This window comes from Argopecten irradians, chromosome 4 (genome assembly GCF_041381155.1).
Source record: "Argopecten irradians isolate NY chromosome 4, Ai_NY, whole genome shotgun sequence".
NCBI lineage: Eukaryota > Metazoa > Mollusca > Bivalvia > Pectinida > Pectinidae > Argopecten > Argopecten irradians.
In genome coordinates, this window is record NC_091137.1 from 13,144,821 (window position 1) to 13,158,145 (window position 13,325).

The 13,325-nt window shown below is 37.7% G+C and overlaps 1 protein-coding gene across 6 annotated transcripts in view; it reads left to right on the plus strand.

Moving 5' to 3' along the window:
• Positions 1–13,325, plus strand: part of LOC138320657 (microtubule-associated protein 2-like) — a 100,352-nt gene that overhangs the window by 60,292 nt on the left and 26,735 nt on the right. For 4 of the 6 annotated variants that reach the window (XM_069263802.1, XM_069263798.1, XM_069263799.1 and 1 more), the window contains 5 exons: positions 133–231; positions 1,409–1,498; positions 3,064–3,153; positions 6,074–6,169; positions 8,643–8,738. In XM_069263802.1, coding sequence (XP_069119903.1) covers positions 133–231; positions 1,409–1,498; positions 3,064–3,153; positions 6,074–6,169; positions 8,643–8,738 — 471 coding nt within the window. The remainder of the gene's footprint in view (positions 1–132; positions 232–1,408; positions 1,499–3,063; positions 3,154–6,073; positions 6,170–8,642; positions 8,739–13,325) is intronic. The other 2 variants (XM_069263800.1, XM_069263803.1) reach the window with 2 other exon arrangements.

A 13,325-nucleotide genomic window follows, 5' to 3' on the forward strand; every position in this document is an offset into this window, starting at 1 on the left:
GGTTCTTGTAGGGACTAACAGAACATTTAGAATAAAACAATGTTTTATGAATTCAAGATAATAAAGTTCAACTATATGCGGTCTTTATTCCGTAATAAATTGCAAAGTTCCATGAAGTTATCTTCATTGCAGGTAAGAATAGCAAATCAGAAGAAGGATTACTCTGCAGTGCAAGGCAAGATAGGGTCAAAGGTTAATCTTGACCATCGGCCAAAAGGTGGAGACAAAAAGGTAATGTAACAAAAGCAGCAGAGGAAGGCAACATAGGTCTCTTTTGGTCTCAAATGGCCTATCTTCAGGTATTGAGTGATTTTAAAGAAAGGTCTCTTACCAGCCATAAAGTATGTAGACATGAGGTGTGTGGTCTTGTATCTGATTTTTGACCTTTTTATTTAGATTTTTGGTGATGAATGACTGTTCTTCTTATGTCATTTCTTCACTTTCATAATGCCTCCACTTCTGTGTCTGGTTGGATCAAAGATTTGCCAGCCAGACACTACCGTGGTAGACAGATTTGTATCAGGTTCAGATTTAGCATGGTTTGTTGAGCTTAGTAGAAAGCCTTAGAGGTATTTGATGAGTATATTTGTCGTGTGTGATGTGATACTGCATTATTATGATACAATGATAATGTAGTTTGAACCTCCTTCCTTCACTAAAGCATCACAATCTTACAATTCAACAAAAATATTTCATAGTGCAAGATTTCCCAGATCATTACTGGGGCTTTTCGCTACATGATTTTGCTGTTTATATAATTTATTATTTCAGTTGCTGAAACTATAGCCTTGTTATATAAGCTCACTGATCACAAACTGTTGATAAACGTTCAGTACACATATGTTTGGTATATGGCACATGTTCCAGATGATTCTTTCTAAGCATTTCACTTTGTACAAGGAAATGACATTTTACTGACACATAGTGTAAATGTCTATTTGACCTTGGTTTTCTGTAAAAATTTAAAAGGATCTTCTTTATCATATCATGATGATTAGAATAGGATAACCGTGCAGTATTTAAGAATAATTTTGATCTCTTTTCATATGGTCATAGATTTAATGCTACATAATTACCATTTCTTTCCTTGAAATATAAAGTAATTTATAGGAATTGTTTACATTCTTTTTATGTTTAAATTTTTGAACAGATTTTTCCCAGAACTTTAATTGATATTATTATCAAGTTAACAGGCTATTTTATTATTGGTATTCCGTAGTATTCAGACTCACAATGATTTCAATTGCATGATGTGATGTTACTAAACTTATCTCCCTTTATGACAACCATATAAGGCTGTCCCCAATATGCTTCACTACTGATTGTGAGTGTGAATTGATTAATAACTTAGGAAACTTTTTAGCTTCAGACTTTTATTTGCCTGCTTCCTCTTTTCTTTTTGATTTAGATAATGTCCCAGAAACTTGAGTGGAAAGCTGCGTCCAGGGTTGGCTCCCTTGACAATGCCAAACATTCACCAGGTGGCGGTAAAGTCAAAGTATGCATCATTTGCAGGAACTGAAAATTTTTATTTAAAACAAATGTTCTTTGTAATTACTGATAAAATTATTGGTATATAAATGCTCTAGATTTGTTTGCATGACTATATATATCATTTGGTATAATCACCCAAAATATGCACATTTCTTTCCATAGAATCAATTCATGCTATAAAGTACATCATCATTGATTATGATTGCGGTAATGGGTCCATTTTATGTCATATTGATAAAATTGTCATGGGAGCTGTTGTTGTGTTGCATCGATTGATTACGTTCCAAATATCTTTGGTATACATTGTTTCTTATGAATGGCCAACACATAATGTACATATATCTGCTTATAAAATACAGAGAAGTTTGAGTGAGAAGCAGTCAAACCTAATGTTGCAACAAATTTTTGCAAGATAGAGTTTTAGTGTCATCAGTGTTTATGATTAGAGAAGTATTTACACTGCGGCCATGTATCTAGTATGGATTATCTCCCCTAGCTCTGCCTACCAGGAGGTACATGAATCCAGTCTATATGTGATAAGTCTATTGCTAGCACACGTCAACAAGATCAATACTATAAAACCTGGTGATCATATTGGTATTTAGTTTTTTTATGCGTTGTATAATTTAGCCAGTAATGGAATAGTCTCTTTACACTGCTTCTGTATGAATATTTTATACACTTATCTACACATTATCACGAGTGACGTCTTTGTGGTATACATTATTGTGATGGTAAGAAGATGAAGTGTAGATTAATACATGTCATGGTCAGATCTGAAGATAATTTAATCCTTGCATCTTGTTGTAGAAAATCTGTTACTTGTTTACACAATGTCTATAATATAGCGGCTCCTCTCGCCTCAAACAATAGGTCAATTTGCTTTCAGTGTCGCTTTTAAAGTAAAATCTTCCCAAATCACTCTAATAACATTATCTTCCCCAACATAACTACTAAAAACTTTATGTTATATAATGATAACAAAAAAATGTTTTTGTCTTTGCTGTGTCTCCTCTGTAAAAAGCTTATCCTGCATGAACTAAGCTTTTCTATTGGCTAAACATTTTATTACTTTATGTCATCCAATTAAATCTTTCTTTGTCTTATTGTTTTTTGGAAAAAAACTGTTTGAAAACGAATGGAAAAAAAACCCAACCCAAAAACATCTATTGAATTTTTTTGTCATACTGAGCCTTAAAAGGGAGAGCATTCTTGATTTCTTCATCTAAAACATAAAGAAAATCTCTTCTGAACTGACCAGTAAACTAATCAAACACCCCTATGAAATATATAGTTTGATAAATTTGAGGCATTATTCACATCCAAATTTGCTGACAATTAAAAGACCTTGTCTGTAAGGTTGGTGTTGATTGCACTCTGTTTGTATCATCTTTATATGGATATTTGTTTTTAGTATGAGTGATTGTTTTTATCTTAGTAATTTTCTTTTCCTAAACAGTAGAATTTGATTCCAGTTTATGTTTTTGTGCCATTTTCACTGAGAGTATACAAGCCACAATATCAGAAAATTAATTTCCGATCTTTTTCTGTCTGGCTATTTACATCTAGATAACAAATGAAAAAGTTGCCTGGAAGCGAGAGTCGAGAATCGGGTCGCTGGATAACGTGAAGCATGAGCCTGGAGGCGGCAATGTTAAAGTATGATCTAGCTGGTAATCACAACTCAGACCGATCAGTGTTTATTGAGGATCTACCATATAGCGGGCTATTTTTGTGAGCAGCTCTACAACCTCTGAAGTGTAGATTGGTCAAATACCAATAAATAAAGTACACCGACTAAATTTTGCTGGCGATTAGTTTTTTTTCCATATTTTGCGAATGATTAGAGTTCATGAAAATTGGTCGCCACATAAAATGTGACAATTACAGACACAGTAGAATATGATTGACTGTGAACAGATAAGTTTATCTCCACATAAAATGTATAAGTTTATCTCCACATAAAATGTGACAGTTACAAGCACAGTAGAATATGATTGACTGCATGTGAACAGATAACTTTATCCCCATGTAAACCTTAGTGGAAATGCAAATTCAATATGATATCGCTGCAAAAAAAAAAAAAAAAAAAAATCAAGTTTACAGAAGCTCTAGTTCCTAAAAATGGAATCTATATAAATACTTCTTTATGAGGAATAGTTTGCACTAGTTGTCACTTTGTCAATATGTCATCTGTTCTATATTTTCTAAGAACACTATCTTATGACTGTTAACATTTTCCTGCTTAATTAAGAATATTAAGAAACTAATTGGGACATATTCCCAAAGTCTACTATCGTTAAAAATGGTGAAGGTTTAAGTTGAAATCAAACCTGGTTAATAGAGGACTAATTTGATCTAAGTTTTATGAATTATCCACATAAATAATAGTGTCTTTCTTTGTATGTGTGGTAAGTCAAATAATTTTCTTAAGAAGGCACACCTGGTACATTAATGCATGCATCTCATAAAAAGTATGATATAAATCATCAGATGTGTTTATTAAATATCCATGAAAAAGAGTGTAACTTTTATATTGAATAGACTATGGAGAGAAAATTTGAAAATGTATAAAAAAACAATGCATGTACAGCATGATGATATGATAACATGATTATGTATATATATATACATTGTTTATATACAATATATGGTAAGATCAGGTGTGTGTCAATTAATTCCTGAAACACTGGCAGTGTGCATGACAATCTAATCTATAACAGTTCTGCAGTACATGCACATTTTAATTTTCAAAGCTAAGGCAACATGCATTGAGGCATGTCTGTAATTAATTGAAAGATACAATTTTATAGATATTGATAATGCCAACCTTCTAATTATAAAATGTACTAGTCCGATATAGCCAACTGCAGCAATGGTCTACAAAACAATGAAATAGAAAACTATATCTACACGAAGGATGCCCCCTAATAACCCTAACTTTGATTTTTATACAAAGATTCAGAGGCTCGTAGAAATATCCCGCTATGTGGTATACAGCTTAACAACATTTTTTTAAAATCAAAGAAAGTATTAGAATTGAATACTGTGAAACACCATTCATTTCTGCATGCACATCATGTTTAATGCATGGAATTTCTGCTTTTATTTGCTTTTCATCGACAGAATTCTCTGGTTTCCACTTCATTTGTAGATGAGGACATTAAGCTGATTTTATATGTAGATTCATTTACAATTTTAACTCAACAGTTTAACTGGCGTTTACTTCATGTCTAACTATTGTTTTTGTTGTCTTTTCCTTACTATTGACTGTAGTGCCTGTGATGTAATATCTACCCATACCCATATAATATCTGTGTCTTAGGTGTCTAAATTGTCAACCATGATCTGTCTCCATAGTTACTCTGTAATTTAACATCATGTGTGTCTTTGTCTCTCAATGTCTGTCTCCATAGTTACTGTGTAATGTTACATCATGTGTGTTTTATTGTCTCTCAATGTCTGTCTCCATAGTTACTCTGTAATGTAACATCATGTGTGTCTTTGTCTCTCAATGTCTGTCTCCATAGTTACTGTGTAATGTTACATCATGTGTGTATTATTGTCTCTCAATGTCTGTCTCCATAGTTACTCTGTAATGTTACATCATGTGTGTCTTTGTCTCTCAATGTCTGTCTCCATAGTTACTGTGTAATGTTACATCATGTGTGTATTATTGTCTCTCAATGTCTGTCTCCATAGTTACTCTGTAATGTTACATCATGTGTGTCTTTGTCTCTCAATGTCTGTCTCCATAGTTACTGTGTAATGTTACATCATGTGTGTTTATTGTCTCTCAATGTCTGTCTCCATAGTTACTTGTAATGTTACATCATGTGTGTCTGTTTAGTACTGGTAATGTTCATCATGTTGTTGTCTCTCAATGTCTGTCTCCATAGTTACTGTGTAATGTTACATCATGTGTGTATTATTGTCTCTCAATGTCTGTCTCCATAGTTACTGTGTAATGTTACATCATGTGTGTCTTTGTCTCTCAATGTCTGTCTCCATAGTTACTGTGTAATGTTAAATCCTGTGTGTGTCTTATTGTCTGTTAATGTCTGTCTCCATGGTTACTATGTTATGTTAAATCCTGTGTGTTTCTTATTGTCTCTCAATGTCTGTCTTCATAGTTACTGTGTAATGTTACATCATGGGTGTGTCTTATTGTCTCTCAATGTTTCCATAGTTACCATATAAAATAATGTGTCACTAACTGTTTGATGTATTGTTTTTCCTTTAGTTCCTTTCCGTGTCTAAAGTTTACTTATAAAATTTGAATACATTTTGGTACAATTAACATTCCACCGTATTCTTAAAGTAAGGGAACTATTTTTATTATTGTGAATTTCTGATGAAAACACCAAGAGCTTGACCAAACCAAGGTGAAGCTATATTCAGTATAAGTGAACTTGACTGACTGTACATATGATGGTATACAGATTCTGATCTGCCAAACGTTATTAGAGGTTGACCATCATTTATAACTAGGTGAATGCAGAATAGTAGATGAGAATGGAGTGGACCATAATATCATTGTGAGATCATGTTTGATATGTGTGATTGTTTCTTCTGACAGATTGAGACTGCTAAGCTAGACTTTAAGGAGAAGGCAGCCTCAAAGGTTGGATCTAAAGACAACATGGATCATAAAGCTGGTGGTGGAGACAAAAAGGTAGCCACTCCTAATGTACATGTAGCCCTTCCCTCAGATACATATCGCCCACTCCTCACATACATGTAGCCCACTCCTCAGATACATGTAGCCTAATCCTCAGATACATGTAGCCAACTCATCATATACATGTAGCCCAGTCTTCATGTACATGTAGCCCACTCCTAAGATACATGTAGCCCACTCCTTATGTACATGTAGCCCACTCATCAGATACATGTTGCACACTCCTCAGATAAATGTAGCCCACTCCCTAGATACATGTAGCCAACTCCGCAGATACATGAATCTCACTCCTAATGTACATGTAGCCCACTCCTCAGATACATGTAGCCCTCTCCTAAGATACATGTAGCCCACTCCTCAGATACATGTAGCTCACTCCTCATGTACATGTAACCCACTCCTAAGATACATGTAGCCCACTTCTCATGTACATGTAGCCCACTCTTCATGTACATGTAGCCCACTCATCAGATACATTTAGTCCACTCTTCATGTACATGTAGCCCACTCCTCAGATACATGTAGCCCACTCCTCAGATACATGTAGCCCACTCCTCAGATACATGTAGCCCACTCCTCAGATACATGTAGCCCACTCCTCAGATACATGTAGCCCACTCCTCAGATACATGTAGCCAACTCCTCATGTACATGTAGCCCATGTACTCACTCCTCAGATACATGTAGCCCACTCCTCAGATCGAGTAGCCCACTCCTCAGATACATTAAACCAACTCCTCAGATAATGTAGCCCATTCCTCATGTACATGTAGCCCACTCCTCAGATACATGTAGCCAACTCCTCAGATACATGTAGCCAACTCCTCAGATACATGTAGCCAACTCCTCAGATACATGTAGCCAACTCATGTACATGTAGCCCACTCCTCAGATACATGTAGCCCACTCTTCATGTTCATGTAGCCTTCTCCTCAGATATGTGTAGCCCACTCATCTGATAAATGTAGACCATTCCTCAGATACATATAGCCCACTCCTCATGTACATGTAGCCAAATCCTCAGATATTTGTAGCCCACTCTTCAGATAAATGTAGACCATTTCTCAGATACATGTAGCCCACTCCTCATGTACATGTAGCCCATTCCTCAGATACATGTAGCCCTCTCCTCAGATACATGTAGCCTACTCCTCAGATATTTGTAGTCCACTCCTCAGATAAATGTAGACCATTTCTCAGACACATGTAGCCCACTCCTCATGTACATGTAGCCCAATCCTCAGATACATGTAGCCCATACCTCAGATAAATGAAGCCCACTCCTCAGATACATGTAGCCAACTCCTCAGATACATGTAGAAAACTCCTCAAATACATGTAGCCCACCCCTCAGATACATGTAGCCCACTCCTCAGATACATGTAGCCCACTCCTCAGATACATGTAGCCCACTCCTCAGATACATGTAGCCCACTCCTCAGATACATGTAGCCCACTCCTCAGATACATGTAGCCCTCTCCTCAGATAAATGTAGCCCACTCCTCAGATACATGTAGCCCACTCCTCAGATACATGTAGTCCACTCATCAGATATATGTAGCCCACCCTTCAGATACATATAGCATACTCCTCAGATACATGAAGGCCAATCATCAGATACATATAGCCCGTTACCCAGATACATGTAGCCCACTCCTCAGATACAAAAATGCCACTCCTCAGATACATTTAGCCCACTCCTAAGATACATGTAGCCCACTCTTCAAATACATGTAACCCACTCTTCAGATACATGGAGCCCACTCCTCGTTACATGTAGCCCACTCCTCAGATATATGTCACCCATTCCTCAGATACATGTAGCCCACTCCTCAAATACATGTAGCCCACTCCTCAGATACATGTAACCCACTCCTCAGATACATGTAGCCCACTCCTCAAATACATGTAGCCTACTCCTCAGATACATGTAACCCACTCCTCAGATACATGTAGCCCACTCCTCACTACATGTAGCCCACTCCTCAGATACATGTAGCCCACTCCTCAGATACATGTAGCCTATTCCTCAGATACATGTAGCCCACTCCTCAAATACATGTAGCCTATTCCTCAGATACAAGTTACCCTCTCCTCAGATACATGAAGCCCACTTTTCAGATACATGTAGCCCACACCTCAGATACATATTTCTCTCCTACCCAAACACAATAATTTTTGTGGGTACTCTAGTTTCCCTCAAGGTTTAAACCTCTCACATGTTTGATCTGGCCCTGATTTCTCGAAATTTAAGTGCAGACTTAAAAGTCAAAACTGAAGTTTTTCTCCTTATGTAACTTATATGAACATTTATGACTTAAGTCAGTTTTTGACTTAAGTTCGTTTCGAGAAATCGGGGCCTGGACAAACAATAGTGATAGGCCTAAGGTGTTATGATTTGCTTCAGATAATAAATGAAATTCATCTCATTTGATTGTCACATTGCAAACTGCTATTTCTTTTTAGATTGAAACGAAGAAGTTAGATTTCAAAGAAAAGGCTACATCCAAAGTTGGTTCCAAAGACAATGCTACTCATAAACCTGGGGGAGGAGATAAAAAGGTAAGTCTAGGAGGCCCTGACTACATCTCTTATATACCTGAGGAAGGTAAGTGATAGGAGGCCCTGATTACATCTCTCCTATACCTGAGGAAGGCAAGTCTAGGAGGCCCTGATTACATCTCTCCTATACCTGAGGAAGGTAAGTGTTAGGAGGCCCTGATTACATCTCTCCTATACCTGAGGAAGGTAAGTCTAGGAGGCCCTGATTACATCTCTCCTATACCTGAGGAAGGTAAGTCTAGGAGGCCCTGACTACATCCCTTCTATACCTGAGGAAGGTAAGTCTAGGAGGCCCTGATTACATCTCTCCTATACCTGAGGAAGGTAAGTCTAGGAGGCCCTGATTACATCCCTTCTATACCTGAGGAAGGTAAGTCTAGGAGGCCCTGACTACATCTCTCCTATACCTGAGGAAGGTAAGTGTTAGGAGGCCCTGATTACATCTCTCCTACACCTGAGGAAGGTAAGTCTAGGAGGCCCTGATTACATCCCTTCTATACCTGAGGAAGGTAAGTCTAGGGGGCCCTGATTACATCTCTCCTATACCTGAGGAAGGTAAGTCTAGGAGGCCCTGATTACATCTCTCCTATACCTGAGGAAGGTAAGTCTAGGAGGCCCTGATTACATCTCTCCTATACCTGAGGAAGGTAAGTCTAGGAGGCCCTGATTACATCTCTCCTATACATCTCTCCTATACCTGAGGAAGGTAAGTCTAGGGGGCCCTGATTACATCCCTTCTATACCTGAGGAAGGTAAGTCTAGGAGGCCCTGATAACATCTCTCCTATACCTGAGGAAGGTAAGTCTAGGAGGCCCTGATTACATCTCTCCTATACCTGAGGAAGGTAAGTCTAGGAGGCCCTGATTACATCTCTTCTATACCTGAGGAAGGTAAGTGTTAGGAGGCCCTGATTACATCTCTCCTATACCTGAGGAAGGTAAGTCTAGGAGGCCCTGATTACATCTCTCCTATACCTGAGGAAGGTAAGTCTAGGAGGCCCTGATTACATCTCTCCTATACCTGAGGAAGGTAAGTCTAGGAGGCCCTGATTACATCCCTTCTATACCTGAGGAAGGTAAGTCTAGGAGGCCCTGACTACATCCCTTCTATACCTGAGGAAGGTAAGTCTAGGAGGCCCTGATTACATCTCTCCTATACCTGAGGAAGGTAAGTCTAGGAGGCCCTGATTACATCTCTTCTATACCTGAGGAAGGTGAGTGTTCTGACGGCGATATTGTAAAACTATTTCATTTCACTACTTTTCAATTTCAGACTTTCTATTTAAAACCAAGTAAACTTTAGTGAAAATTAATATTAGATATGATGTTATGTTGTATAATATACTGCTTTATCTATCTGTTGCATGTCATTGAACCAATCTTAAGATGTTCATAATATCACTCACCTAATAACCCTCATTCTGTACCATAATGTGTGGGATATGTTCCTACCCTGCCTGGCTTGACCTTTATTTTTCTAACTAGAAGTTGTGAAATTTACAGGATATAATCATTAATGTGAATATTTCTAGAGTATCTTATTGAGACCCTCCTAGATAAGAACATAGTAATATTCATTTTCCCCTCAGATGTGAAATGGCTGTCATTTTAGTAGTTCTCTCTTCAATCTATTCTCTAAAAGTATTTATGTTTCTTTGATTTTATACAATCTGGTGCCACTAAATCTCCACATTTTGTTTTACAATTGTGTCACACAAACTGTTCTTGTATTACTTACTGTTGTATGAATGTTTTACATATATGTTATAGTAAGGAGCACCAAAATTGAATGCTACATTATATACATGTTTTCCTCACAAAGACTTGTCACCCTTTGATGCATGAAAGCATTGTGAAGAGACTTTTTAGACAAATGTTTTGAAATCTCTAGATGAAAGAAATTTTTTATTTTTATTTATCAGACCTTAGCGCTACGGGTGTGTGTTATAGATCAGTTCTGGTCCAATCATGTGTACCATATCCTTACAATGTGTTTGGGTAAAGTGTACATTGATTCAGTAAAATAAGTTTACTCAACAGTGGAAGCAAAATTAATTTAAAAATTGGCAACATTTGTTTACCTTTGGAAAATCAATGCTATAATGAGTTTTACTAGCTCTTTAGTGTGAAATGATTTCTCTGTCGTTTTACACCGTACTCTGAGAAATCAATTTCCTCTATAGTTCATGAAAACTAAAGGTTGTGTAGCTGTATTGTGTCACTGAATCAGAAATAGGCGCAGATACATTTGGTAAAGCCTGAGCACTCATAGCATAACCTCGCAACATCAATTTATAACTATCTGATGTGGAAGTTTCCAAGTACAGAGTTTCACACTGACAGCTTTAGAACAATTTATGCTGAAGGATGTTCATATGGTATTTAGTTTCAAAACCAAAAAAGAAATTAATAGGTGTTAGTATAAAGGCATAGGTAAAGAGTGAAGACATAAGTTGACAAGGTCGGGCCATCCTGGTTCAGAGGTCATTTGTTTTTATGGTAGACCAGGTGATATTGTATACTTCACAGAGTGAAGGAATAAAAGTATTACAGATGACGTATGGTATGACATATAGGTCAATATAGTGTTATATAGGTCAATATACTGTTATATAGGTCAATGTAGTGTTATATAGGTCAATGTAGTGTTATATAGGTCAATATAGTGTTATCATGGTTTTATATGATGTCATTAAATTGGAACTGATCATCAGATATGAAGTTCACTTCCCTGAATGTTGTGGCCACACTACGAAAATTTTTGAATAGACTTGCACTTCAATGAAATTATTTGAGAGTTATGATTAACCCAACAGTGATAGGTTGCTAAAGTTATTATATCCTGAACCCGACAATAAAAAGTTTGGCAGGTCAGCACTAGGCAAGCCTCATGCTGACAACAAACTCTCACATGGAGGTAATACATGTACATACAGTGACCATCACTAAGGCTCTGTCTTCAGATGTTGGTTTGCTAATCGTAGGTATGTAAATTGGAGCATGTTTTATATGTCTAAATATAGATTTTGGATAAGATTGCATTGTCTTATTGAGGGATAAGTACTGTAATATTGCTTCATGGTCCCAGCTGTCTTGTCATGCTGTTTATAAGGACCACAAAGTTAACAAAAGCTCCTATCCAATACTTCATTATGTAAGTGTAAAGGCTTTAGTTAAAGACCTCTTGTTATCTTTGAAAGAGAATTAGTGAAGTAACGGTACAAGGTGTTAGCTATATGGAATGGAAATACACTCTTTGTGTTGGGATAATCTATTGATTACGTGGTATGAAATACATGAGGTATTTAGTACCGATAAAACACAATAACCCCCAGGTATACGACCAGAACTCTGCTGTGCTTATTGGACGCAGGCCAGACCGGGGTTCTGTCAATCAATATCACATATCTATACACGTAGACCGCCTGAGGATAACTCCGACAAGAATTCACTTAACTTGTACTGTAAGGTTTATTAAATTAGAAAAGAATGGTTTAAAATGTATAAAAGAATAACAGACCTGGTAGCGTATCAATATTTCACAGTGAATGAGATTCACAGGTGCTCTGTAACTATCAATTTACCTTTGGAAAGCTATGATTGATGTTGTTAGAAATTGAATCGGACATTATCAGACAACCTTGTATAAGTGATATACAATCGAGTTCTAACCCTGGGGAGTACTACAGGACAGTGACAACTCCCATCCCCACATTGATCTATGTACAGGTCAGAGTTCTAACCCTGGGGAGTACTACAGGACAGTAACAACTCCCATCCCTACATTGATCTATGTACAGGTCGAGTTCTATCCCTGGGGAGTACTACAGGACAGTAACAACTCCCATCCCCACATTGGTCTATATACAGGTCAGAGTTCTATCCCTGGGGAGTACTACAGGACAGTGACAACTCCCATCCCCACATTGGTCTATGTACAGGTCAGAGTTCTAACCCTGGGGAGTACTACAGGACAGTAACAACTCCCATCCCCACATTGGTCTATGTACAGGTCAGAGTTCTATCCCTGGGGAGTACTACAGGACAGTAACAACTCCCATCCCCACATTGATCTATGTACAGGTCAGAGTTCTAACCCTGGGGAGTACTACAGGACAGTAACAACTCCCATCCCCACATTGATCTATGTACAGGTCAGAGTTCTAACCCTGGGGAGTACTACAGGACAGTAACAACTCCCATCCCCACATTGATCTATGTACAGGTCAGAGTTCTAACCCTGGGGAGTACTACAGGACAGTAACAACTCCCATCCCCACATTGGTCTATGTACAGGTCAGAGTTCTAACCCTGGGGAGTACTACAGGACAGTGACAACTCCCATCCCCACATTGGTCTATGTACAGGTCAGAGTTCTATCCCTGGGGAGTACTACAGGACAGTAACAACTCCCATCCCCACATTGATCTATGTACAGGTCAGAGTTCTAACCCTGGGGAGTACTACAGGACAGTAACAACTCCCATCCCCACATTGATCTATGTACAGGTCAGAGTTCTAACCCTGGGGAGTACTACAGGACAGTAACAACTCCCATCCCCACATTGATCTATGTACAGGTCAGAGT